The 26668-nt window shown below is 38.3% G+C and overlaps 1 protein-coding gene across 4 annotated transcripts in view; it reads left to right on the forward strand.

Moving 5' to 3' along the window:
• PPP2R2A (protein phosphatase 2 regulatory subunit Balpha) overlaps positions 1-26668 on the forward strand; it is a 77597-nt gene that overhangs the window by 46282 nt on the left and 4647 nt on the right. For 3 of the 4 annotated variants that reach the window (XM_043453674.1, XM_043453673.1, XM_043453672.1), the window contains exons 3-8: positions 2195-2292; positions 13875-14040; positions 20320-20432; positions 21494-21671; positions 23563-23727; positions 24824-24993. In XM_043453674.1, the coding sequence (XP_043309609.1) occupies positions 2195-2292; positions 13875-14040; positions 20320-20432; positions 21494-21671; positions 23563-23727; positions 24824-24993 (890 nt within the window). Of the gene's footprint in view, positions 1-2194; positions 2293-3208; positions 3279-13874; positions 14041-20319; positions 20433-21493; positions 21672-23562; positions 23728-24823; positions 24994-26668 lie in introns of those variants that run through there. The other variant, XM_043453675.1, reaches the window with a different exon arrangement.

Raw genomic sequence — 26668 nt, forward strand, 5'->3', positions numbered from 1 at the left:
TGAGAAAATTATTTGCCTTTCTCTCTGTATTTCCCACCCTCAAGGATTTAATGTGGGTTGACTTATAGTGTAAATCTTTGGCTCTTGTCGTTTCCTGACAGTCAGCCTCTTGCTGTTTAGGTCAGTTGTTTCTAGGGTTCCTCAGCCTATATGACTTCCTGTTACTCCATTGAGTGAACAGGAGAATGAATCTGGAGTTGGTATGAAGTGTGAGCATTTTACCAAGCCAAGAGTATATACTGGAGTCCAGAGGTCAGGAGTTTTTGGTATAGCATGACTTTGTAGCCAAATTAACTAGTTCATTTCATGGGAAATACAAAGTATGAATGCTGTAGGGAAAACTGGCTGAGTTGGACTTAAAAGAACAGGAGAAAGTTTGCATCTCCAAAGTGGTGCCTGTCTGAGGGATTTGAATTTAAAGATAATTTTTACTGTGTGTGGGAGTTTTTTCCCCCCTTATTCCCTGATTTTAGAATCTGACCTACAAGTAAGATGTCGCTATTTGCTCTGTCCAATAGTTAGCCCTGCTTACTTCCTCTCTGGAACTGTGCTATAGTGTACTTTAGTGCAAGGACTGTGTACTTTTAATCCCTTATTATACTCAATACAGAAGTAAATACAGAGCACCTAATAGAATGACTTTTAAGTACTGGTTGATGTTGGGCTTTATAGAATAGTACAGTATATTCAGTTTTACACCTTGGTGTTACATATACATGTAGCGTAAACGCTAGATTTATTCCTTCCTCCTGATGGCACCAGCCATGGTGAGTTGTCTGGGCCAAAGGTTTTAAGCTGGAGATGGGGTGCTGTCCAGACCTTTTGAAATTACATGCAAATTTTTGTGTGTACTTAAATGTGTACAGTTCCTTAGGAGAGTATGTATAACTTTCAGTAAGTTCTCAGAGTTCCAGAAAGATAAAGTGCCTTGGACCTAGACAATGGAAGAAGCAAAGAAAGCTTTGCAGACTCAGACTCAACTCGGAAAAATCACTGAAATGAAAATGATAAAATGCAGTGCTGGTCAGTTTATTGATGTGCTATGTTGGTCAGTAAGTTTTAAAATTTAAAGTATATAATGTTCTTTATCATATAAGTGAAGTGAAGTCACTCAGTTATGTCCGACTCTTTGAGACCCCATGGACTGTAGCCGACCAGGATCCTCCATCCATGGGATTTTCCAGGCAAGAATCCTGGAGTGGGTTGCCATTTCCTTCTCCATTATTATATAAAGTCACTTTTAAAATTCTTACAGTGAGCTAATGTTGGCAAGAAAATAACCCTTCGCCCATAGTAAGAGTTTGCTTTTTTATGTAACATGCGTTTGATGGGGTCTTCCCTAATTTAGCATAATGCTTAGTAGTGAAGAACTTGTAACAGTGGGGAATTGTGTAGTGTGATTGCTTTATCTTAATGCCCAATTCTGTAACTTAGATTTTTTTCTTTAGGAAAATGACTGGTGTCAAAAAGCAAGGAAAAAAACCTGATAATTTCATTTGAACTTGACTGTGAAGTTAGCACTGACTTTGAGTGTGTAACATGACTGATTCTAGTAGCCCCTGCTGTGTCTGTGTGTGGGAACCACAAGAAGAGCTGTGCATTTTGAAGGTGCATAGCACAAAGCATTGCTGGTATAAGTGTGTTCTATTTACAAATATTTGTTTGAGACCATAATTTGAATTTATTTATTTATGATTGTTAAAAGTTCTATCTGAAATTATTTTTGCATTTAAAGAATTTCCCCATTTTAGTTATATCTGTCTTAATTTTATAGACCTTCTTTGGGTTTGCGTATATCAGCTTATCAGAAGTATATAAGAAAAAATTAGCACAATAATTATTAATGTTTAATGGTGCTATCATGGAATGTTTCATGCGTTATTTCTTTATATTCATGAATTTAGTGAATTATTAATAAAGCACTGATATTTTTTGTTGGTTATGTGCCTATTTTAAACAAAAATAGTGTCATTGGTTTATTTCGGGGAGAGTTTTGTGGGAGGAGTGAACCAAATATTCATGACTCAAAATATTCATGAAAGAACTTTAGATTTACTTTATTTCTGAGGGCAGGTTGACTTGGAATATAGACTTGGAATATATTAGGAAAACATAGCTGAGTTCTTAGTAAGAAACTCTGTTGTGAGTTGGGAGAGAAGAACTAATGTCTTTTTTGTTTGTTTCAATTATACAGCAGATATAATTTCTACAGTAGAATTTAATCATTCTGGAGAGTTACTAGCAACCGGAGATAAAGGTGGTAGAGTTGTCATCTTTCAGCAGGAGCAGGAGGTAAGTGTTTAAAGTTTGATATCTAAATTTCAGTTGGCTCTTGGGACTGCAGCTTATGCTGGAGAATCTCATCAGAGGATGTTGGCAAATTTTTCTTTAAAAATTTGTTGTATATCAAGCAGAATATTGAATGTATAAATAGCTCTAGTTCTTTTACTTTGTGTGTCTGTGTCCATATGTGTGTTGTTTTAATTGTGAGAGGATTTGGTTAGAGAAAGGAGTGAGAAGTGTGTTATACAAGATTTTAACTGGTTTTATAGCCTTGGCCCTCATTTTTTTTCTCCTAAAATTCCATAAAGTAAAATTGTTTTGACCTCTTCTCAGTGTATAATTTGCCTTGTGTAATTAGGGGTGGGAGCCTGGTTTAAAGGAAAAAGCTGCTCAACTATTTTGATAATCAGTTTATACTAATACCGTTACTGCAATTTAAGTATAAAGGTTTTAAATGATAGTTGCATGTGTACACATGTAATGTACGTAATTTACAAGTTAGTTACCCCTCTTTAAAGTGGATTTGAAAATTGTTTTCCTTTCTCTTTGAAGAAAGGCATTTCTCATTGCAGAATCTGTGATTAAAGTAGGGTTGGTTTGGTTTTGTGTATAACATAGGCACACTTCTGAACCTGATTGACTAGATTTCTCACTAAAATTTTATACTAAACAAAATTTGTCACACTAGATTTTCCCTTAGTCTCCCCCTCCATTTGTAGATCAAAGTTAATTTATCATTTGCTTCCAAACATTCTGTCCCTGTCTCTATACTATCTTCAAAAAGAGTTAAAAGTAATGTGGATAAAATGCAGGGCTTTATGAACAGATGTCTAAATCATAACACAGAGTTAGCTTTTAAAGGATTGTGAAATTCCTTAAATAAGCAAGAATCTAGTAATAATACTACTACTTTGCACTTCTATAGCGCCTTTGACCTGAGGATCTCAAAGTGCTTTACAAACACTAATGAATTAATCCTCACAACACCCAGTGAGGTAGGTAATTTAATTTTAAAAGAAATGATTAATAGTGTCTGATTAGAAGATGCACAAGCACTAAATATGTCTCCTTTTATTATTTTTCTTATTGGTTGGAAGGAAATATGAAAATAAGACTCAAAGTTTTCTTGACAAAGGATGTTTTTGTGGGAAGTGGGGGCAAAATCAGTTTTCTGTTCCTGTTTTCAAGCAGCTAAAAACTTGACCATAACAATCTAGGAAAAGTTGGAGTCGAAATAGAGCCTTACAGATCATTATAGTTTACCTTTATCTCCAAATGAGAAAGCAGATTGATAAGAGATCCCTTGGTTACCCAGACTCACAGCCAGAGCCCAGAGCTCCAGCATGTCCCCTTGGTGCACTCCTGCACCTTTTACGTTAAGTCACCAAAATGTGAGTGTTAACGTTCTTTAGAAGTTAGAGTTGGATTTCCTGTAGACATTCTTTGCCCTTCTGTGGTTTGATTTTGTTTTTTACTGAAATTAATGGCATTCTGTATTTTTTTTGTTTTAAAAACAAAAGGTGTTTGGAGAAAAACATTTAAATTTGTTTGCTTCCCGAGCATTTCCATCTTGAAGGGCTTTACATTGTGGGTTTCTGAGCCTACATTTTTAATGGGGGCTTTATGTTATTTAAAAGTATAAATTGTCATTCTTAACTGCATGGAAGTGTTGAAGACAGAAATCCATTATCTAGAACCTCAGATTAATAGTATGTCTTTTGAGAATTACTTAGTGTAAATTTCAGTGTAATTTTTAGTGATAAATAATAAAGATGATAATTATCCTCCTTCTTGAAACTTGATGTTGTTAATGTTAATTTGATGCCTTTTACCCAATATATTTTCCACATTTTTTAAGCCCTTATTCTGGAGCTTCTAATATTATGCTGTCTTCAGGACATTCAGTACCTATGTTAATTATAAATGTATGTGCCTTATATCAGTAGCCAACATATTTACTGTTAGATTTTATGAATTCTTAGCTAAATGTTTGTAAAATAGTGTTAAGAGTTTGAAAATTGGAAGCGAACTTAGAGATAGTCTTTTTCTAATGTTTAGATAAATCTCAGCACAAGTTTATATAAAGTTACATTGCTGAGTTTAATAGCAAAGGCCTGGGATTGGAACTCGAATCCCTAAATTTCAGTAGCTTCTAACTACCACAGCTATTACACATACATTCCAGGGTATGCTGGCACTTAACAAGTGAGTGGTTTTAGAACCTGCTAGTTCTCTTTGCAAAATGCAATGATGTTTGAACTATCATGTCTGCAGTGGCAGGGTTCCTTGCTAAAATTCACTTGACTGGAGACTTAAATGTTTCCACTCACTCTTTTTGCTATGGTAGCAGTGGACCTTGCACATCAGAGTTTGACAGCTTCATCCTGCCTTTCTGTCTCACTTCACTCTCAAGGCGTGGCAGGTCCCCTTCCTGTCATCTTGTCGGGCACACTTTGCTGCCTGTCCATCTGTTCCCCAGGCAAAGAAACCGGGTGCTCATTTACAAGATTTTCATTTGGTTCGAGTGTATTTGAGCCTGGTGATTCAGTAGCATGTTCTCCTGTTTGTGTGTGTGTGTGTGTGTGTGTTTTAAACTAACATGTTTGAATGATTGTCTGTTTGACAGAGTCTCTGAGATAGCAGCAGGGCATGCAGGGAAATTGAGGCACAGGGTAGATCAAGTTTCCAGGAGGCATCACACAGTCAGAGTCCAGACTTTGGAGTTTCACCCAGTGTTCTGTGTAGTGTGTCCTGAAATAAGGCACCCCTCTTGCTGATTTTCACAGCTTGTGTGTACTAGGTTGGTACAAAAGTAATTGTGGTTTCAGACAATGAATTTTAAATCATAACTAGGGTCATACACATATTCACTAACCAAAACAGTAACCACTACAGTCACACATTTTTGCCAAATAAGTATGTTTATTCCTATAGTATAAGAGTCCATACTTCAGGATTTGACGAACTCTTAGAAAGCATTTTCTGCCTGCCTCCTGCTGATTGTGGAAGCAGTTTCCCTGCAAAAACTTGGTGAGTTGCTTAAAGAAGTGGTTGGTTGGTTGGCAAGGGGTCAGGTGAATATGGCAGATGGGGCAAAACTTTGTAGCCCAGTTTGTTCCACTTCTGAAGCCTGTGTTGTGGAGAAGAATCGGCCCTTTCTGTTGATCAGTGCCAGCTGCAAGGGTTGCAGTTCTCGGTGTGTCTCATTGATTTGCTGAGCGTGCTTCTCAGGTGTGATCATTTCACCAGGATTCAGAAAGCTGTAGTGGATCAGACCAACAGTAGACCACCAGTGACCATTACCTTTTCTTGGTGCAAGTTTGGCTTTGGGAAGTGCTTTGGAGCCTCTGCTTGGTCCAAGCACTGCCAGTGCTTCATATACAGTCCCCTTTTTGTTGCATGTCACAGTCCGATTGAGAAATGGTTCATTGTTGTGTAGAATAAGAGAAGACGACACTTCACAACAACTATTTTTGGTCAGCTCATAAGTTACCCACTTACCGAGCTTTTTCACCTTTCAGTTTGCTTCAAATACTGAATGACCAGAGAATGGTCCATGTTAAGGAGGTTTTTCTACAACTTCTCATGTAGTTGTAAGAGGATCAGCTTTGATAATGACTTTGAATTAATTGCTTATTGTCAACTTCCCATGGCCAGCCACTGTTCTCTTCATGTTCAAGGCTCTTGTCTCGTTTGCAGAGCTTGTTGAACCACCACTGCACTGTACATTCGTTAGCAGTTCCTAGGCCAATGTGTTGTTGATGCTGCAAGTTGTCTCCACTTCTTTATGACCCATTTTGAACTCAGAAAAATAGCTCGAATTTGCTTTTTGTCTGACATCATTTCCATAGTCTAAAATAAATATAAAATAAACACTTAGTAATAAGTCATTAGCAGAGAAAAACATAAAGCAAGAAATGCACGTTAAAATAGTATATTACATAACCACATTTATTTACGGATGTATCCCAGAGAAAGGCAATGCCATAGAATGTTCAAGCTACCGTACAATTGCACTCATCTTGCACGCTAGCAAAGTAATGCTCAGAATTCTCCAAGTCAGGCTTCAACAGTACATGAACCTAGAACTTCTAGATATTCACGCTGGATTTAGAAAAGGCAGAGGAACCAGAGATCACATTGCCAACATCCATCGGATCATAGAAAAAACAAGAGAGTTACAGAAAAACATCTATTCTGCTTTATTGATTACACCAAAGCCTTTGACTGTGTAGATCACAACAAACTGGAAAATTCTGAAAGAGATGGGAATACCAGACCACCTGACCTGCCTCCTGAGAAATCTGTATGCAGGTCAAGAAGCAACAATTAGAACTGGATGCGGAACAATGGACTGGTTCCAAATCAGAAAAGGAGTACATCAAGGCTGTATATTGTCACCCTGTTTATTTAACTTGTATACAGCGTTCGAAATGCTGGGCTGGATGAAGCACAAGCTGGAATCAAGATTGCCAGGAGAAATATCAATAACCTCAGATGACACCACACTTATGGCAGAAAGGAAAGAAGAACTAAAGAGCCTCGTGATGAAAGTGAAACAGGAGAGTGAAAAAGCTGGCTTAAAACTCAACATTTAAAAAAAGATCATGGCACCTGGTCTCATCACTTCATGGCAAATGGATGGGGAAACAATGGAAATAGTGACAGACTTTATTTTTGGGGGCTCCAAAAGCATTGCAGATGGTGACTGCAGCCATGCAATTAAAAGACGCTTGCTCCTTGGAAGAAAAGCTATGACAAACCTAGCACCATATTAAAAAGCAGAGACGTTACTTTGCCGACAAAGGTTCGTCTAGGTAAACCTATGGTTTTTCCAGTAGTCGTGTATGGTTGTGAGTGTTGAACCATAAAGAAAGCTGAGTGCCAAAGAATTGATGCTTTTGAACTGTGGTGTTGAGAAGACTCTTGAGAGTCCCTTGGACTGCTAGGAGATCAAATCAGTCAATCCTAAAGGAAGCCAGTCCTGAGTGTTCATTGGAAGGACTGATGCTGAAGCTCCAGTAGTTTGGCCACCAGATGTGAAGAACTGACTCATTGGAAAAGACCCTGATGCTGGGAAAGATTGAAGGCAGGAGAAGAAGGGGGGGACTACAGAGGCTGAGATGGTAGGATGGCATCACCAACTTGATGGATGTGAGTTTGAGTAGGCTCCAGGAGTTGGTGATGGACAGGGAAGCCTGCCATGCTGTAGTCCATGGGGTTGCAAAATGTCTGACACGATGAGAGACTGAACTGAATTGATTCCAATATCAAAACGGCAAAGTTCAACAGGTGCAAAACTACAGTGCTTTTGTAACAGCCTAAATAATAGCTTTTGACATCAAAGTGGATGGGGCAATATTCTTTCTGATGATGGTAATGTGGAGGGAGAGCCCAAGCAGCTGTCAGACTGGTGTTCCATACATTTTAAGGGATCTTTTATTTCTAGGGATGCTCATAGGAGGTGGTCAGCACTTGTTGAAGTAACTGGTTTCCTGTTGGCTTTGGATTGCTCAGACCTCCTTCTGGTTTCTCTGAGGCTTTTTGATACATATAAGCTAAAATGTTGGGGGAGGGTTAACATTTTTAAGAGACTTAAGGAGAAAGGTGAACAGAATGGTTGTTCTTAACTGATTTCTCTGGATTGTTATGCAGCCTTTGTTTTATGTTTTCTACCACTTCTGGTTACTTACTAGGATTTCTGTCTCACTTTTCTGTTCTTCATGTAGTATTCCCAAAACTTAACACGATTTAGAAGAAACCTTTAGCATGCTTATCTCAAAAGTTGGATGGTATTGTTTATATGTTTGTATTCCCTTTTCTAAATTATTTGGAAAAACTAGAATGAGACTCAGCCACACGATATTGTTTTAATAGAATTTAATATCATGTATACAAAGGGCTTGGCTTAGTGTATTTTTTATTAATGTGAAGGAACAGAGCCTGCTGTTTTAGGGTGACAGGGTAGCGTTCTCTTGAGAGTTGAGTAGTATGTGGGCCCTAGATTTGCAACTCCTGGCAATGCAATCTGCTTTTACCAATAAAGAAATGGAGAAGCTCAGACAGGTTACTGGTCAGAAGTCATACCGTTAACAAAGACGTGAACTCTTACTCTAGAGCCCTTGCTGTTACTCCCGATTCCCTGCCCATTGCATTCCCCTTTCTGACCCGGGTTTAGCAACAACAGTTGATGTGCCACACTCCCTGCCAAGCTCCCTAAATCTTACTAATCTTCACAGTAAAATAACAGAGATGTTATGCTGACTTACTACATCTCAATTTATTACAAATTTATAAGTGAATTGAGACCTAAGAAATGCCTTTTCTAAGATCGCACAGCTAGTCAAGTGGGTTAAAAAAAAAAAGCTAATTCGGTATAAATTGGGATGAATATCCACAATGAAAAACAAGTCTTAACTCCTCTAAGTAATGAATCTAAGTGGTATGAATCAAGAAAATCAGTTTCCTTTATAGTAATGAGAAAAGAGTTGGTCCTCAGGCTTTTTAATAACAGCCATTAAGGAATGATGTTTTCTTTGTACAAGTTTAGTGACAGAAAAGTTGGAGTTAGGAAGCCTTGAGAGTGTAGAGACCTGGGCTGTAGCCCTCATTCATAGCCATTAACTTGTCCAAGCACCTCTCTTGTTCAGCTGTCTGTCCTCTCGATTCCTAGTTTCAGTCTTACCTCTTAATATTCCCAGTAATTAAAATTGCTCTGTGCCTTGCTCTTATTCTGTGTCATGGTTTAGAACTAAATTATTCTGGGTAGCTATATAGGCTGAATCAGCACTTGAACCTTTTTAGATTTTATAACATTTTAAAGCGTTACAGTTAACCCTTTGAATAACATGGAGTTAATCCCTGTATAATTTATGGTCACTGTCTGCGTCCCCTGATACATAGTACAGTTGTATTCACTATTAAAACACACATGTGAGAGCAGTCCTGCGCTGTTCAGGGATCACCTGTGTTAACTGTAACCTACACATCTCCATGGGTGGTTGGATCCACAATTCAGAGGACCAAGAACGAGTTACGCCTGGACTTCCCACTGTGCAGAGACTTGGCGCCCATAACCCGTGTTAACACGGCTTTGCGTACATTGTCTTTCATTCGGTTATACTTCGAAGTGGAATTGTTGAGTACATCTTTTAAGGCTTTCAATAAGTATTGACAGATTATTCTCCAGAAAAGCTGTGTAAATTTATACTTCTGTCTGTAGTGTATAATTTTTGTCCATATTCTCATCAGTAAAGCGGTGATCATTATCATTTTTTAAATTCTTCATCTGTTTAAAGGCAAAACATTATTCTTTAATTTTGCATGCTAACAATGAATAGTTATATATTTGCTGACCATTTTTTAGGTAAGCTACCAACTGTTGGCCTTTTCATGTCTCAAGGGGGAGACTGTTAATATTTTTCTAATTATTTTTAAGGACTTGAAAAGATAGTAACATTTTTTACACATGAAAGGTAGTAATCTTGTCTTATGATGCACTTTTCTCCCTAGTATGCTTTTTTAAAAGCTTTTAAATATTTTTCTTCTTACCTTGTCAAAAGTCAACCTTTCTTTGCTCTTTGCTTTCACTTTTATACTTAGAAGCTCCTTTTCACTTGAGAATTATATAGAAATTCACTATTGTACTTTCTCTTAGCTTCTTTTATTTACTTTTTAAACATTTGATTCTTCCCTCTGAAATTTATTTTTGTGTAAGAAATGAAGTTCTAATTCTCATCCCAAATGTTTGTTTGGCTCTAACACCACTGGATTTTACTGCTGTTTTCTGTTTTGGTTTCGTTGAACCTCAGGGGCATACTTGAATTCATGACGCTACCACTAGAGACCACAGTCAGGCCCTTTACTTACGCAAACATGCACATAGGTGCGCAGCAGTGCACACATTAACTTTTATTTGCATGATGTGCTGCCATTCACCTGTCACTTCACAGATAACTGTTTGAATGTGTTGTTGTAATTTTCATTTTGTTTTTGTGTGCTGGACTGTGTTTATCTGTGGCATTAAGTATAGCATTCGACTCCCAGCAGTTCCCATGTGTGCAGCAGAGTCTCGCCAACCACATGCACATGACCGTGCAGCAGACCCCCAGTGTGACTGGACTCTGTGCCCGCTGGCCAGCGGCTTCCTGCCATCCACCTCCCTCCAGTCCCTGACGGTCACCGTTCTGCCTCCTGTTTCTGTGAAGTTGACTGCTTTAGACAATCCATATATATAAGTGGAATTGTGCAGTACTTATCATTAATGACCGGCTTTATTTTATTTAGCATAATGTCCTTAAGGTCCATCCATGTTGTAGCCTATGACAGGAGTTCCTTTTTTTTTTTTTTTTTAAGGCTGAATAATTTATATGTGTATACACATGTGTGTGCATATACCCACCTACCACATTTTCTTTATTCATTTTTCCGTCAGTGAACGTTTAGGTTATTTCTGCCTCTTAGCTATTCTGAATAATGTCTTTTGAGGTTCCTCTTTCACTTCTTTTGGATTTATACCCAGATTGCTGGTCATCCAGTAGTTCTTTTTTTTTTTCCTCGATGTGGCATATGGGATCTTAGTTCCCAACCAGGGATTGAACCCATGGCCCTTACAGTGGAAGCATAGTCTTAACCTCTGCAATGCCAGGGACGTCCCTATTATTTACATTTTTGAGAAACCCCCATACTGTTTTCAAAGTGGCTACACAATTTGTATGCTATTTTTTTTTTTAACTGTGTTGAAATATACACAGAAAAATGCACAAAACACTAGTGGATTATCATGCAGCAGATATCTCAGTCAGGAGCCAGAACTTCCCAACTTCCATCAACCCTCCTCATTCCCCTTCCAAGCAACTCCTTTCTCTTTCCTCCTTATACGTTTTTTAACACTTAATTTGGCCTGTAGTTGTAGAACTGTTTGGAATCTACACTAAATATTCTGTGTCTGGCCTTTTTGCTCAGTTTTTGTTGGTGTAATAATTTGCTCACTTTCATTACTATATTGTGGTCTTCTGTATTTCTGTACCACAATCTATCCATTCTGTTACAGATGCGGATGTTTTGGTTGGTTCAGTTTTCAGCTATAAAGAATAAAAAGTTGTTAAGATAACATAGTTAAAAAAAAAAACAACAACAACAACATAGTAATAAGGGAAGCCTGATGTGCTGCAGTCCATGGGGTCGCAAAGAGTCAGACGTGACTGAGCAACCGAACAATAGTAAAAAGTGGTTCTGCCCATTTTATTCTCATGAACAATGTGTGAAAATTCTGGCTCTTCCACGTCTTTGCCAATGCTTTGTGATTTTATAATTTAAACATTTTGAGATTATGAGGGTGTCTTGTTATAGTTTTAATTTGTACTTTCTTGATTAATACTGAGTTTCAGCATCTTTTTATGGGTTTGTTGGCCATTGGGTATCATCTTTTGTGAAGTACCTACTAAAATTTCTTGCACTTTTTTCTACTGGATTGTCTGTTGTTTTTCTCACTGATGTGTAGGCTTAGCACCTTTTGAATATTAACCCTTTGTCAGTTGTATTTGTTGGAAGTATCTGCAATTCTGTGACTTACCGTCTTATTTTTCTGAATGATATTCTCATAAGTAGAGGTTATTAATATAATTCAGTTTATCTATGTTTTTCTCTAGACTTACTGTGTTTTCTTTCCTGTAAAAGAAATACTTCTCTACCCCGAGGTCCAGGAAGATAATATATTCCCGTTATTGTTTAGATCTGTGCTTTCCAGTACGGTAGTTACTAGCTCCATGTGGCTATTTAGGATTTAATTAGTTAAATGTAAACTTCACTTCCTTAGTCACAGTGGCTACATTTCTGGTGCTCAACAGCCACATATGACTGGTGGCTGCCATATTGGACAGCGCAGATGAGGACTGTTTCCATTGTTGCAGAGAGCTCTCTTGGATGGTGTTGTACTAGAAGCATTTACAGGTATATTCCTGATTCACCTGGAATCAGTTTATATGAGTGGCTTAAGGTGGGTGTAGTAGGGGTCAGGGTTTGTTTTATTATATTGAATATATGAATAACCAATTAACCAAAAACTATTTAGTGAAAAGACCATCCTGGTCCAGCACTTCCATTTTTGTCTGAATTCAGGCCTACCTGAATTATATGGACTTTAGTTTCTACTTTTGACTAAAGTTTCATATACACAAGTTACCTGAAGGCAGAGATTCTGTGTTATTAAATCTCTGTATATCTCTGGGACCCAGTGTACATAGTACTGTAGTCTTTTGCTTACATTAAAAATAGCATTCATATTAAAAATTGAATTGCTGTTGATTGTAACTTTCTTGGAGAATAATATGACAAATTTTTTGAGGCTGAGTAATTTTCAGTGGAAGATATATGGAATTTCTTCTAAAGAGATATTGGCATATAGCTATTAAATGGGTTGGGTTATTAGATTTGGTGTAAGAGTATTATAATGAGACCAAGATTCTCAGTTTGAATTTTACCCTTTCCATATCCCCAGTGTGCATTATGTTCTGTGATGTGTTCTGCATTCTCAGTATTGGTAAACGCACTCAATAATAATTAATCCAAATACAACTGTGACCATGAATGATCAATCCAGATAATCAAGCTACTGGAAAAAACAACCTAAAACCTATGCTTATGAGATAATGATTCAGTAAGATTTTCTTTTTATAAGGAGAGTAATAATAATGACCAACAGGCCATTCTTAGTATCACTTCATCTTAAACATTTCATTTGTTAATTCATATTTACTTAAAATAGTTGATTATAAATACTACCTTTCTTTTAAACTATTTTTACATTGGTTCTTTGAACTAGACATTTAATGTTTTTGGTGGAAAGGTTTTTGATTGTGTGATGATGGATTAATAAGTGAAACTCTAGAAATGGTTACAGTTTTCATTTTTGCTAAGATATTAGTGTTAACTGAAGAAGTTCACAAGTAGTCTCTCTCCAATAGCTTAAATTATATTCATTCGCACTGATACTAAATGAAATAAATCATTGGTGTGTGCTAGGCTCATAATTAAGAAAGATAATTTAAGGAGGGTTAGTGTTTGTTGCTGAGTAGAGTTGGATGTGGTTTCAGTGAGTAAAACAGCCCTGTAAATGTGGTCTTGAGTGGGGGAGGTTGGAGTCAAATGTGCCGTTGCACTTATGAGGGCTCTTCTCTTCAAGAGCTTTCCAGCAGTGAAATGACCTAAAGGCAGGCATGAGAAAGGCAGAGAAAGAAGGTGTGCCTCATCCTTCTTTCTGCTGTTTCTGATGAGTTTTTCTTATTTAGTCTTTACTTTTTGGATGAAACTTGTTATGTATGCTCAGTAGTCCTCTATTAAGTATGTCATATATAATGGTAAAGTAGCAGTCAAAAGGATCCATATTTTAATATCATTTTTCCTAATAAATTGGGCCTAATTAAGTAAAGGGATTTATCTTTCAAGCATTTGTATTTATTCCTTGGAAGCTTTAAATACAAAAAACAATAGAATTGTATATAAGATGATACAAGGTCTGTTAGAACTGGTTAAGTGTTTGATTAATTTGAAATATTTCTCAACCGGTCCAAATATTTTTGTTTCCATTTTAGAACAAAATCCAGTCTCATAGCAGAGGAGAATATAATGTTTACAGCACCTTTCAGAGCCATGAACCAGAGTTTGACTACTTGAAAAGTTTAGAAATAGAAGAAAAGATCAACAAAATTAGGTGGTTGCCCCAGAAAAATGCTGCTCAGTTTTTATTGTCTACCAACGGTGAGTGTACATTTCTTCTTTTCATAAACCCGCTGTGTGCACATGTCCTGTGGGTTCCTTTCCCCTGTTCAAAGAAGAGTAATTGTTAAGAGGGCTCTGGAGATAGACATTTGGAAATATTTCTTCCCCATATAGAATGTAAACTCTTCTTTTTTTGTCTTTCCTTTTTTATTTTCTTTCAGTTTTTAAATTCTCAGAAAGAGCTCCTCAGGTGTCCTTGTTCTTTAGTACACACACAGTTTGTAGTAAAAAGAATGAGATTTACATTTGCTTTGGGTCAGATCCTGTTCCTGCTCCTTCTTGGCGTAGGAGGCTTGGGCGGGTTGCTGACCCTGCTCAGGTCTCCTCGTCTGCACACTCTGGGTGGTGGGTTTGCGTTACCACCTGGTTGAGGTGAGTACAGCCGATGACTCCTGGTGTACACAGTGAGTGCTCAGTATGTGTTCATTTCCTTCCCGCTTCCTTTTTAAGTGTGCCTAACTCTCCAAAGAGTATTTCATACTGTAAATGCAAAACACTGTCAAAGGACGGTCCCCACTCCAGGACACTCTAGGAGAGCACTCATCTTACTTGATCCTCGTTCAAGAAGGACACAAACTGGAGTTGCCTCATTGCCATACTGTCTTGTTTCTGTAGGAAGAGTTACTAAATGAAGGTTAGAATTATATAATGTCTCTATCAGAATTTAAAGTCCTTTAAGACAGGTTAAGAAGTGGGTCATTTCCTTTTGTTCTTATTTTTACCTGAGTTGTGACTTGGCTTATCCCTGTGGATTTGGGTCTAAGAGAGAGTCATTAGCATGGTTGAGGAGTACTTCAGGTGTTTTGGGTAGCCAGTCTGTAAAAATTTAAATTAGAAGCTTCTTGATGCTGGAACAAGGATTGGGGGAGACTTCCATTTTCACATCCTCTTGGTATTAGTAAAATCAGATATTAGCATCTAGAACTCACCATTCTTTAGCACTTGCAGAATCCAAACTCAGGTGACTTTGGTTGACACAGTAGAAAACATTAAGTGCTGGCTTCATCCACCTTAGGCCTTCTCACCCACTGTGTCAAATTCTTGGAAGTGCATTCCACAAAATGATACCACTGGCTGATAACATGAACTGCATTTTCCTCTCTTCTTATTAAAAGAAAAATACATAGAGATAATGATTTAAGCTTGTAATTTACAGCATTGTAAATGGAGGCTGTGTTGTACATCGGTTTCTAATCTTGGTTCAGTTTAGATTTGTACAGTTAACTTTAAGTTTTTTCAAATAGCACTTCAGGTACTGCTCTTTGACATCAAATAATATGTATTATTGTAGAGAAGGAAATGGCAACCCACTTCTCTGTTCTTGCCTGGAGAATCCCATGGACAGAGGAGCCTGGTAGACTGTGGTCCATAGGGTCGCAGAGAGTCGGACACGACTGAAGCGACTGAGCGCGCATGCAGTATGTGTTTCTGCTTTGGAAGTAAATGTCTCAGGAGGTGTGTTTGCTCGTAGTAATTTTGGCAGTTCACTTCTTACAGGCTAAATTGTTTTGTTTTTTATAGAGGGGGATTTTTAAAATACAAGCCTGAGTAGCATAATGAAGTCCCATATACCAAACACCCAGCTTCAGCAGTTCTCAGTTCATCCCCAGCTGTGTTTCGCTGGTACTTCTTACCCTGCCTTTTCAGTCTTATTTGAAAGCAAACCCCATTTCATCTCTCAGTTTTCATTTATATCTCTGCATGTCATCCATGCAGGTTTCCTCTGTGATGTGAAATAAATAAGGCATCATATAATCAGCCCAGCTTTTCTAGACACTGAACTCGGCAAGAGCTCAGTGGGAGGAAAGACCACTGGAAATTCCAGGGACTGGGTCAGGGGTCATGTGAGTCTAAGTACTGTTTTTGTGTGGGCAGAATAAACAGTGTTCCCCAAATAGGAGTATGTAAATTTGAAAAATCATTGATTAGTAATACAGCTTATTTTTAAGGGCAATACACAATGCATTGCACATGTTTGGGGTTTTTTGTTGTTATTAATGAATGCTAAGTAAAACACAGCTTTTGGGATGGTAGTTGTATTATTTTATGTGCTAAAAGTAGAGTCCAATGTGGAAGAATGTAACAAGTATCAAAATTTTACATACCACAGTATCTGGGAGTGCTGAGAATAGGAAAAGGGATGGGAGGAGAAGTACTTGAGCTGCATCTGAAAAGCTTTATTCTTTGAAAAGGAGAAGGCAAATAGGAAAAATGTTAACTTCTGTTAAATCTGAGCAGTATCTCTATATTATCTGGTATAGTTTTCTCTGACAGACAGCATAATATCTGTACTTTCTCTCTTCATAGTGTAATGGGTCTTTATACTCACAGAAAGGTTAGAAAACTACTGGGGAGACTGATGGAAAATGGGAGCAAATGTTCCAACTTTGAGTAATCAGAATTAATCTTCATCTTTGCATTGGCTTTCTGTTATCATCACTATGCAAGTATTTCCCAGATGGTTTTTACTTAAATAATTTCATAGTCATCTTCTTATAACTTTATTCATTTAATGTTTCTTCAAGTGACTTTATTCTCTTTCTCTTTAACCTCCTTTGCCTTTCTCAGAATTCTCTTCAGTTTCTCTATGTTGCAAAAACATCCAGCTCTAAAATCTGTTGACCATGGGTCTTTGAACATATGACTGATAAAAGTTCACTTGTGAATAGGTTGTCTTAACAGCTTATTAATAAGAAGCTTTTTGGATTGTATGTAAAAGCCACACATCTACAAAGGAAACTTGGTAGCATTTGTTTTCCCTGTTCTAACCCTCTGTGGTGAGGGGAATACTGGGACTCTGAGCTTCTGAAACACTTTGGATATCAGTATTCACAGTGTCAGGAAACAGGTAGAGCAGTGGTTCTTAACTTTTTGACTCTAACAATTCTCTCTGAGGAGTCTAATAACCCTCTTCACAGAAAATGAGTATATGTACATACTCTTGTGTGCAGGTTTTTGGAGCTTGATTATTCTCATGTCCCTCCAACTACAGGCCCAAAATTCCTGGTAAAAGTAACCGCTGGACTTCTCTGGTGGCTCAGTGGTAAAGAATCTGCCTGCCAGTGCAGGAGACACGAGTTCGCTCCCTGGTCCAGGAAGATCCCACATGCTGTGGAATAACTGAGCCCTTGTGCCACAACTACTGAGCTTCTGCTCTAGAGCCTGTGGGCTGCAACCGCTAAAGCACCCCAGAGCCCATGCTCCACAAGAGAGACCAGCACCGTGAGAAGCCTGCACACCACGCCAGAGAGTAGGCCTCGCCCCCACCCCTGCAAGCGCTTGCTGCAAGTAGAGAAAGCCTGCTCACAGTAACAAGGCCCAGTGTAGCCATAAATAAATAAATAGATCTTTTAAAAAAAGAAAACAACAAACCTGCAAGCCCAGCAGCACAGCCAAGAAAAGTTTTTAAAAATACTGTAGAGCATAAAAGTTTTGATTTTTTTTTTTTTTTTAAATTCCCAACCTGCCTATTCACAAGCACTGCACTGATACTGTGTAGTACTTCTTGGTCTTCTGTTTATGCCATTAAAAGTTTTTAGCACTCTCTAAGGCACAGATTTTATTATCTTAAAATTTTTGTTCTGAAGTTTAATTTGTTTAAAAAATCTGTTTACCCAGTATTTTTTTTCTTTTTCTTTCTTTTTTTTTTTTTCTATAACATTACTGGGAACCACAAACTAATTACATCTTATCTGAAATGTTTGATAAGTTTATTGTGATTTCTTTATCTGGATCTTTAATAAGGATGACAAATTTGAGCAGGCCATAAGAAATCATGGGAACGTGTGTGTGGTGGTGTTGGAGGGGGTTCATCCTCATAATCTTTAGATGATCATTTCTCCCAAAATGTAGAATTCAGGCATGGCTCATTTATATGATAGATTTGCGGACAGGTTAAATACTCTTAAAATTTGTCGTTCTTTACCTAATTTATATAAATATATGTAAACCAAATGGCACATGGAAAACACATATAACTTAACTGCAGTATAACTGAAAAGCCCAGTTACATAGGCGTCAGATGCAATAGTCAGCCACAAGCCAGTAAACTGGCCATTGTTCTCTGTGTACATGTCATCTCTGCCGGGGGCACCCACAGTGGTGCTACGCATGCTTCTCCACTGGGCAGAGGGTGGCCAGGCTGGCGGAGGTCCTGCCATGTCTCTATATGATGGAGCACTACAAAGTACTCTGTACACTGCTTTTCATATTCTGGTATACCCATTTGTTTATGAAGGGCCATTAAGATGTGGCATTTTGTAAGTGCAGTTTTAAGCTTATAATGGGCATGCATGCTCAGTTGTGTCTGACTCTTCGAAGCCCCATGGGCTGTAGCCCACCAGCCTCCTCTGTCCATTGGATTCTCCAGGCAAGAATACTGGAGTGGGTTGCCATTTCCTACTCGAGGGGATCTTCCTGACCTGGGGATTGAACCTGCATCTCCTGTGTTGGCAAGTGGATTCTTTACACTGGGCCACTTGGGCACACAGAGTTAAATAAATGTGCTTGATTCCATTGTGATGTAGATGGCTGATTGAGTAAATAAATAAGTGGGGAGAAAGGATGCTTGTTACAGAGAATTCCAAATAACATGTGGATGGACACTCCTGCTTGCCCGACTGTAACTGGTCCCATCAGACATGGATGGATTTAGTGCCTCATTTCCAAGGGGGAGACACTGAGTGTGCAGTGGAGGAACCTGGCAGTTTCTTTCCTAACCAAGTGATCACCAGTGGAAGTCACGTCAGTACTGTGCATACATGTACTTCACTCTCAGCTCTTCTGATACCCCGTGATCCCAATCAGATCATGAGGGAACAACAGACATGCCCAGTGGACGGACATTCCACACACTTTGCCAGTGCTTCTCAGAACTGTCAGGAAGAAGAAAAATAAGAAAGTCTGAGAAATTGTTGCAGAGAAACTAAGGTGACTTGACAGCTACACACAGTGTTGTTTGAATCCTGGAACAGAAAGGAGGCGTTGGTGGAAAACCTGGTGAAGTCAGAGTAAAGTCTGAAGTCTAGCGAATGGGGTAACATGGAATGGTAATTTCTCAGTTTTAACAAATGTATGCTGATATTAGGAAAAAACTGGGTGAAGAGTATATGGAAACACTGAGTGCTCTTTGCAACTTTTCTCTAACTCTAGACTTACTTCGGAGGCAAAGCTTATTGTAAAAAACACTATTTTATATATTCTCGATCCTGAATAATTTTGTCTTGAAGGACTTGGGGACGTATGCTTTTAATTGGTAAACTATTTTCAGGCCCTTGTACTTACTTGAATTGAATCACAAATATAACAGAGGAAAAGAAAGATTTTAAACAGATCCATCCATACCTGTTAAGAAGTTTGTGGAGTTTTTGAGAGCATCTGCTAGGAAGTGTGGGACCAAGGGAGATAGATAACCTTACCATTTTTATTCTAAATAGTCCCTGGTGGCTCATATGGTAGAGAATTTGCCTACAGTGCAGAAGACCCAGGTTCCATCCCTATGTCGGAAAGATAGCCTGGGAAAAGGAATGGATACCCATTCCAGTATTCTTGCCCGGAGAAATCCGTGAACTAGGAAGAACTGAGCCTGGTGGGCTGTACAGTCCGTGGGGTGGCAGAGAGCTAGACATGACAGAGTGGCTGACACCTAGGCCATTTTAACCGACTTTGCTTTTTTGTGTAAAAGTTTAATATTAAGCGTTACGCATGTATAGACATATGACTAAGCATGTGCTTAGTCACTTAGTCGTGTCCGACTCTGTGACCCCATGGACTGTAGCCCGCCAGCTGCTCTGTCCATGGGGATTCTGCAGGCAAGAATACTTGCCATGCCCTCCTCCAGGGGATGGACAGACACACACACAGAGTTTCCCCCGCCCCCTCTAGCTATAATGACACACACAGTTTCCCCCGCCCACTCTAGCTACACACACACACACACACACAGTTTCCCCCGCCCACTCTAGCTATAATAATTTTTGAAGGGTAGGGACCTGGCTGTGACCTGACTTTAATATTAAATGATATTTAATGAGTGCCATAAACATAGATTTTTTATTTCTGTGCTATTTTTATATGTACAGATGCTTTTATTCACCTGGTAGTAAAAAGTTTGTGTTTTATTAAGTCAGGTCAGGGATTTTATTCTTGGGATCCTTTTGGGTCAGATATGAAATCACATGTTTAAATAGATATTAAAATGTTTTTCTTCTGTCAAGGTTAATCTCTCATTTTTTAAGACTTTCTTTATTTTTTCCCCAGATAAAACAATAAAGTTATGGAAAATCAGTGAAAGGGACAAAAGACCGGAAGGGTATAACTTGAAAGAGGAAGATGGAAGGTATAGAGATCCTACTACAGTCACTACACTACGTGTAAGTACATGTTAAAAAAAAATTCTGATTCCAATGAATAGTCTTCTGTACTGTTATTATATAGTCTAGATCCTCAACAGAACATGAATAGGAATAATTACACTCTGCTGCTTCCCAAGATTCTGTAACCAGAGAAACATTAAAGACTCAAATTTTAAACAGATCCCGACCTACAGACGAGTCTCACTGTGGCCAGGGGCTGAACCAGGACTCAACACAAGACTGTGTTTTGATTTGTTTTGTTTTTTACTATGCCACCACACTCTCCTGTTCTTATGGTTTGGTTATCAGCTATTAGAAGGTTAAGTTTCAAGATTAACTTTTTTGGAGATCAAAAAAGTAAAAATGGACTAAATCTTCTAGTTGCAATGAGAAATACCAAGAATTTGATGCTTTGGGCTGATTTCCTTTTTAGCCACTTTATTTATTTATTTTTTTTTCATTTATTTTTATTAGTTGGAGGCTAATTACTTTACAATATTGTAGTGGTTTTTGTCATACATTGACATGAATCAGCCATGGATTTACATGTATTCCCCATCCCGATCCCCCCTCCACCTCCCTCTCTACCCAATCCCTCTGGGTCTTCCCAGTGCACCAGGGCCCGAGCACTTGTCTCATGCATCCAACCTGGGCTGGTGATCTGTTTCACCACAGATAATATACATGTTTCAATGCTGTTCTCTCGAAACATCCCACCCTCGCCTTCTCCCACAGAGTCCAAAAGTCTGTTCTGTACATCTGTGTCTCTTTTTCTGTTTTGCAAATTATAAACATTTATTAGCTTTGCAAGTCTTTCAAACAAAAGATTGAAACTAGGAAAAACTACAAATTTTGATAGTATTGCTGTCTGTAAAGGAAGGCATATTTGTTTTTCATTTTTCTTCCCATGTCAACACTTCAAGCAATCAATATCAGTTGCTTTATAAAACTAAATTTGTGTAGTATTATGCTGTTTAATGTTACTTCAGAAACTGGAGTAATGAAGTCTCCTGAGCCTTCAGTCCTCTTGTAGAAATGGAGTGTTTTGTAATCACTTCTTTTTCATGTCTTGTTGACAGGTGCCAGTCTTTCGGCCCATGGATCTAATGGTTGAGGCCAGTCCACGAAGAATATTTGCCAATGCTCATACATATCACATCAACTCAATTTCTATTAATAGTGATTATGAAACATATTTATCTGCAGATGATTTGCGGATTAATCTTTGGCATCTGGAAATAACAGACAGGAGTTTTAGTATCCATTTGGTTTCCTTTTTTGGTGTTAGGTAAAGAAGGCATGTTATCCTCATACTGGAATTAGCTTCATTCTCTCCTTAGTGTGTTTTGATTCTTATATAGTAGCTTATTATTTTATAGCACTTTTTTTGTGTATGAGTTATTTAACACTGAGTGAAGTTATTTGATAAAAGGTATAATGTATCAATTTAAAACTTGGATTCTTGGAATTATAACGAATTTTTCTCTTTGTACCTATGAAAATAGAAAAAAAAATTTTAATAGCTGTTTCTTGTAACAGAAACAAATATGTGGAGTATTATCTTTAAAGTGTTTTTAATTATAAAAGTATCTCATTAAGGTTGGAAAAGGATTCGTACAAGTCATTACTTCTCATTGTTTATGTTATCCTCCTAGAAATTTTCTGTGATTACGAGATACACACACACACACACATATATAGAAATGTATATACATGTTTGTTTTTAAGTACTTAAGTTCTTGATAAATGGCCATTATCATGACTGCTATTAATGTATATCTTTCCAAATAGATATCATTTGAAAAATTAACACTGTACTATAGTTCATACTCTACCAGTGCAAGCATACCTCAGAGATACTACAGATTCAGTTGCAGACCACAAGAATAAGGTGAATACTGCCCTAAAATTAAGTCACACGAATTACTTGGTTTCCCAGTGCATATAAATGTTAGCGCTATATTGTAGTCTGTTAAAGTATGTAGTTGCATTATGTCTTAAAAAAAAAAAAGTGTATACCTTAGTTTAAAAATATTGCTGAAAAATGCTGATCATCACCTGCACCTTCAGCGAGCGGTAATCTTTATGCTGCTGGAGGATCTTGCCTCGTTGAAGGTCGCTGATTGATGAGAGTGGTGATTGTTGAAGGTTAGGGTAGCTCTAGCAGTTTTCTTTGAAATAAGGCAGCAGTGAAGTTTGCCACATCAATTTTGACTCTTCCTGTCATAAATGATTTCTTTGTAGTCTGCAGTGCTGTTTGACAGCATTTCACCCACAGTGGAACTTCTTTCAAAACTGGAATCAGCCCTCTCAAACCCTGCCACTGCTTTATCAACTAAGTTTATGTAATGTTCTAAGCCCTTGGTTGTCCTTTCAGCAGTTGACTAAATTCACCACCTTATGTGTGTAGTTCATGGCACCCCAAAACAATTATAGTAGTAACATCAAAGATAGCTGAGCTGATCACAGATCACTGAAACAAATGTAATAATAACGTAAAGGTTTGAGCTGATGATGTTAGGAAAATGGTGTTTGATAGGCTAGCTTGATGCGCAGTTCCCACAAAACATCAATTTATAAAAAATGCAGTAAATCATAGGTGAAGTGCAGTGAACTGATAGGTGAAGCCGGTAAAGCAAAGCAAAGCAACAAGGTCTGCCTGTAATGCACAAGAAGAGCCTGTTTTCCTGTACCTTTAGTGGTCTAGTCAGTGAAAGGGCCTCTTGTTTTCATTTGCTTCTTTCGTCCTTAGTAGACTTTTCATATTTTTTCAACCATCTTTTTGCTCTTTTCCAAAATTTTCTTGGATTTGCATGTATTCTTATTGGAGTTTTTTTTTTTTAAGCACCTTCTTAATATCAAGTAAATCAGCTCCATTGTTTGTGTGCAGCTTCCCCGTTGTGCTGCCTTGCAGATTTTTCCTTTTGTTTTGTTTGGAAATATGGTAAGTTCTTAATATTTAGGATGATGGCCTATCAATCTTTGTTTATGTCTTCTGGGATTTATATCATACTCAGGGAAAAAAACCCCTCTACATTCTAAAATAGAATTAATACGTGTGTCTGTGAATGAGCTGTAGATCTGAGAAATATAAAATTATACTTGACCTTTCTTTTAAGTGGAAATTCCTTAATAAAATGCTCTCCAGATATTGTGGATATCAAGCCTGCCAATATGGAAGAGCTGACAGAGGTGATTACAGCTGCAGAATTCCATCCAAACAGCTGTAACACATTTGTATACAGCAGCAGTAAAGGAACAATTCGGTTATGTGACATGAGGGCATCCGCCCTCTGTGATAGGCATTCTAAACGTAAGTTTATTTTCAAATGATAACATTTTCTGTTTGTCTTCAGACATGGTAACTACATGTACATAGGTTTCCTTGGTGACTCAAACAGTATACTAAGAATCCACCTGCAGTGCAGGAGATCTGGGCTCAGTCAGTGGGTTGGGGGGATCTCCTGGAGCAGGGCATAGCAACCCTCTCCAGTATTCCTGCCTGGAGAGTCCCATGGTGGAGGAGCCTGGCGGGCCACAGTCCATGGTGTTGCCCAGTCAGACAGGACTGAGCGGCTAAGCACAGCACCTGAGTCTTAACCTCCTGTACCTTTTGGTAAGCTGCCTGACTCAGCCTGAGACCTTACAGGTTCTACTGGAAGAACACAGAAGACTGTCTGTGGGGTACGTCTGTTGAGTACCAGTGGATGTACTTTAATAGAGTGCTATTCTTTGGGAACTTGGGTTGGGTTCCCCAGTCCTGTCTGCAAGTAGAACATTTCCTCTCTTCCCTGCCTCCCTTCTCTCTTCTCCCCACCCCCTTCCTTCCTGTTTTGGGCTTCCTAGGAAGAGTTTTTCCTGAGAAGAGGTTTCTTTGACTCGTTTAAGTTTGAAGAGTACAAGGTTAAGAAATTCAGGGGTTGCATTATTCTTACCTTCATGTTGAATTTTTTAAAAACTTACGAAGACTGTTAACATACTTCTTATCAAACTAATTTTACCTGACCACTCAAAACTTTGGGTATGCATGGGAATGGCGAAGGTGGTCTGTGTCTCGTGGTGACGGTACAGGCAAAGTCAGTGAGGTGTATGTAGGACCACAGACCTGACACATGCCAGATGTGGCAGCCGAGTCTGGTTCTGGTGGATTAGCCGCGCGACTCTGGGACGTGCTGTGCTGCATAATGTGCTTCTGCCTCTTCAGCTTCAGTGTTGGGTCATCCTCATTCTCCTAAGAAATACTCTCAGGGAGGTTACAGTCTTACAGATGTTCTTAGAGACGTTTTCCAGTTCTTTACTAGCCTATTTTTAGCTCACTGCTAGGAAGTTTGTGAATGATGTTTTATGTAAATGCTTTGTCCAGGCCAGAGTAATTACAGATGGTCCCAACCTATTGTGCTTGTTTTTAGTGTTTGAAGAACCTGAAGATCCCAGTAACAGGTCTTTTTTTTCTGAAATCATCTCTTCAATTTCTGATGTAAAATTCAGCCATAGTGGTCGATATATGATGACTAGAGACTATTTGTCAGTCAAAATTTGGGACTTAAATATGGAAAACAGGCCTGTGGAAACATACCAGGTATTTGGAATTCTTTCTTTCAATGAGTATATAGCCTATATGTGTTAATCCCAGTACAAAGTGCGTGTTCACCATTGGGCTTTTTCCTTCAGAGATCCATGAATGCACTGCTTTTCCTTATGTTAAATTTATACCTACTTTTATAGATTGTGTTTTCTATGTAGTTTTACAATTAAAATGTAAAGCTACCAATTTGTTTCAATAATAACTTTTTTACTACTGTTATTGACATTTGAAGTGAGGATGGAATTAAGGTGTCTGGGGAGAGCTGCGGGGAGAATGGCCAGGCCTGCTAGAGGCTCCCAGATAGAGTGTGGACAGTGCTAGCTGAATGAGAGGTTAACCCTGGCGTGTCGCCCAGTCAGGTGAACTGGCTGGTAACTGTTGTCTTAAGCTGAAGGAGAGGGGCTTGTGAGCACCCAGCAGACAGCTTTGGGAGCTGCCCATCTGTCGTAGAATGTCAGTTCTGGATTCTCCTCGTCAGCCAAGCTGCTCCCGTGGGTCCCTTTATTCTGGAGAAGAGAATGAAGATGTGCACAGCGGGGACAGGGTGCAGTTTCTTTTAACCTGTGCTGACCTGGCTTAGTGATTGGAGTAGTCACATCACACTCACTGTAGCAGGTGCAGATTCAACTCCCACTGAGTTTGTATAAGCATCTAGCTGACCGGTTATGTGATTGAAGGGTAATGTTAACATTACTATTTGCCTCACGTACTCATTGTGGGTCCTAACCCACAAATGTTGTAAATCCTCTGTGTTAACAGATTTTCACCTAAAATGTCACACAGAGTGGTCTGAATCATTCCATTATACTTAAAGATAAAACAGACACTTAAAATGATGTTAGGTTGTTTCATAAAGACTAGAGAATTCTAAGCTTTGAGAAAGTACTTGTTCTTTTCTGTCATTACTTCATTTTAAGGTTCTCATTTAAATGAAAAAGAACAGTGAGCTAGAGACTCCTTTTTTTCCCTTATGATCACAACAAATACTTTGGAACTTTGCTTTGTAATTTACTAATATTAATACAGAAATGTATCATTTCTAAGAATACTTTTTCAATTTATTTTCCAGTTGATCCCTTTGTGAAAAACTAGTGAATATAGAATTGAACTTAAAAAAACAGCCATTTTCATTAGCTTTGGATACTATATAAGAAACGGGCTTCCCAGGTGGCTCAGTGTAAAGAATCCACCTGCCAATATAGAATCCACAGGAGATGCAGGTTCAGTCCTTAGATCGGGAAGATCCCCTGGAGGAGGAAATGGCAACCCACTCCAGTATTCTTACCTGGAGAATTCCATAGACAGAGGAGCCTGGTGGACTACAGTCCCAGGGTCACAGAAAGTTGGACATGATTGAGTGACTGAGCACATACTGTGTGGAAGTAATAACAAGTGTGTCAAATATTTCCATGATTCATATGTGAAGTAACCATATAATTTATCACTGGATCAGGGCAGGATCATGCAGTGTATAACATATGCACTTAATGATACTGTAGGCTTCAGTTAGTTATACCCCAAAATGGTAGTTAAAAAGGAAGTAAAGCCACAGTATTGTATGTTTTTTAATCAACAATAGAAAATCAAGTGTCGGAAAATTCAAATATTGCTCTATATTCTTTAATCAGTGTCTCATCTGTGCCATTTTAAATATTTTCTGGCCTACTGT

Source organism: Cervus canadensis, chromosome 30 (assembly GCF_019320065.1).
Source record: "Cervus canadensis isolate Bull #8, Minnesota chromosome 30, ASM1932006v1, whole genome shotgun sequence".
In the NCBI taxonomy this organism is placed as follows: domain Eukaryota; kingdom Metazoa; phylum Chordata; class Mammalia; order Artiodactyla; family Cervidae; genus Cervus; species Cervus canadensis.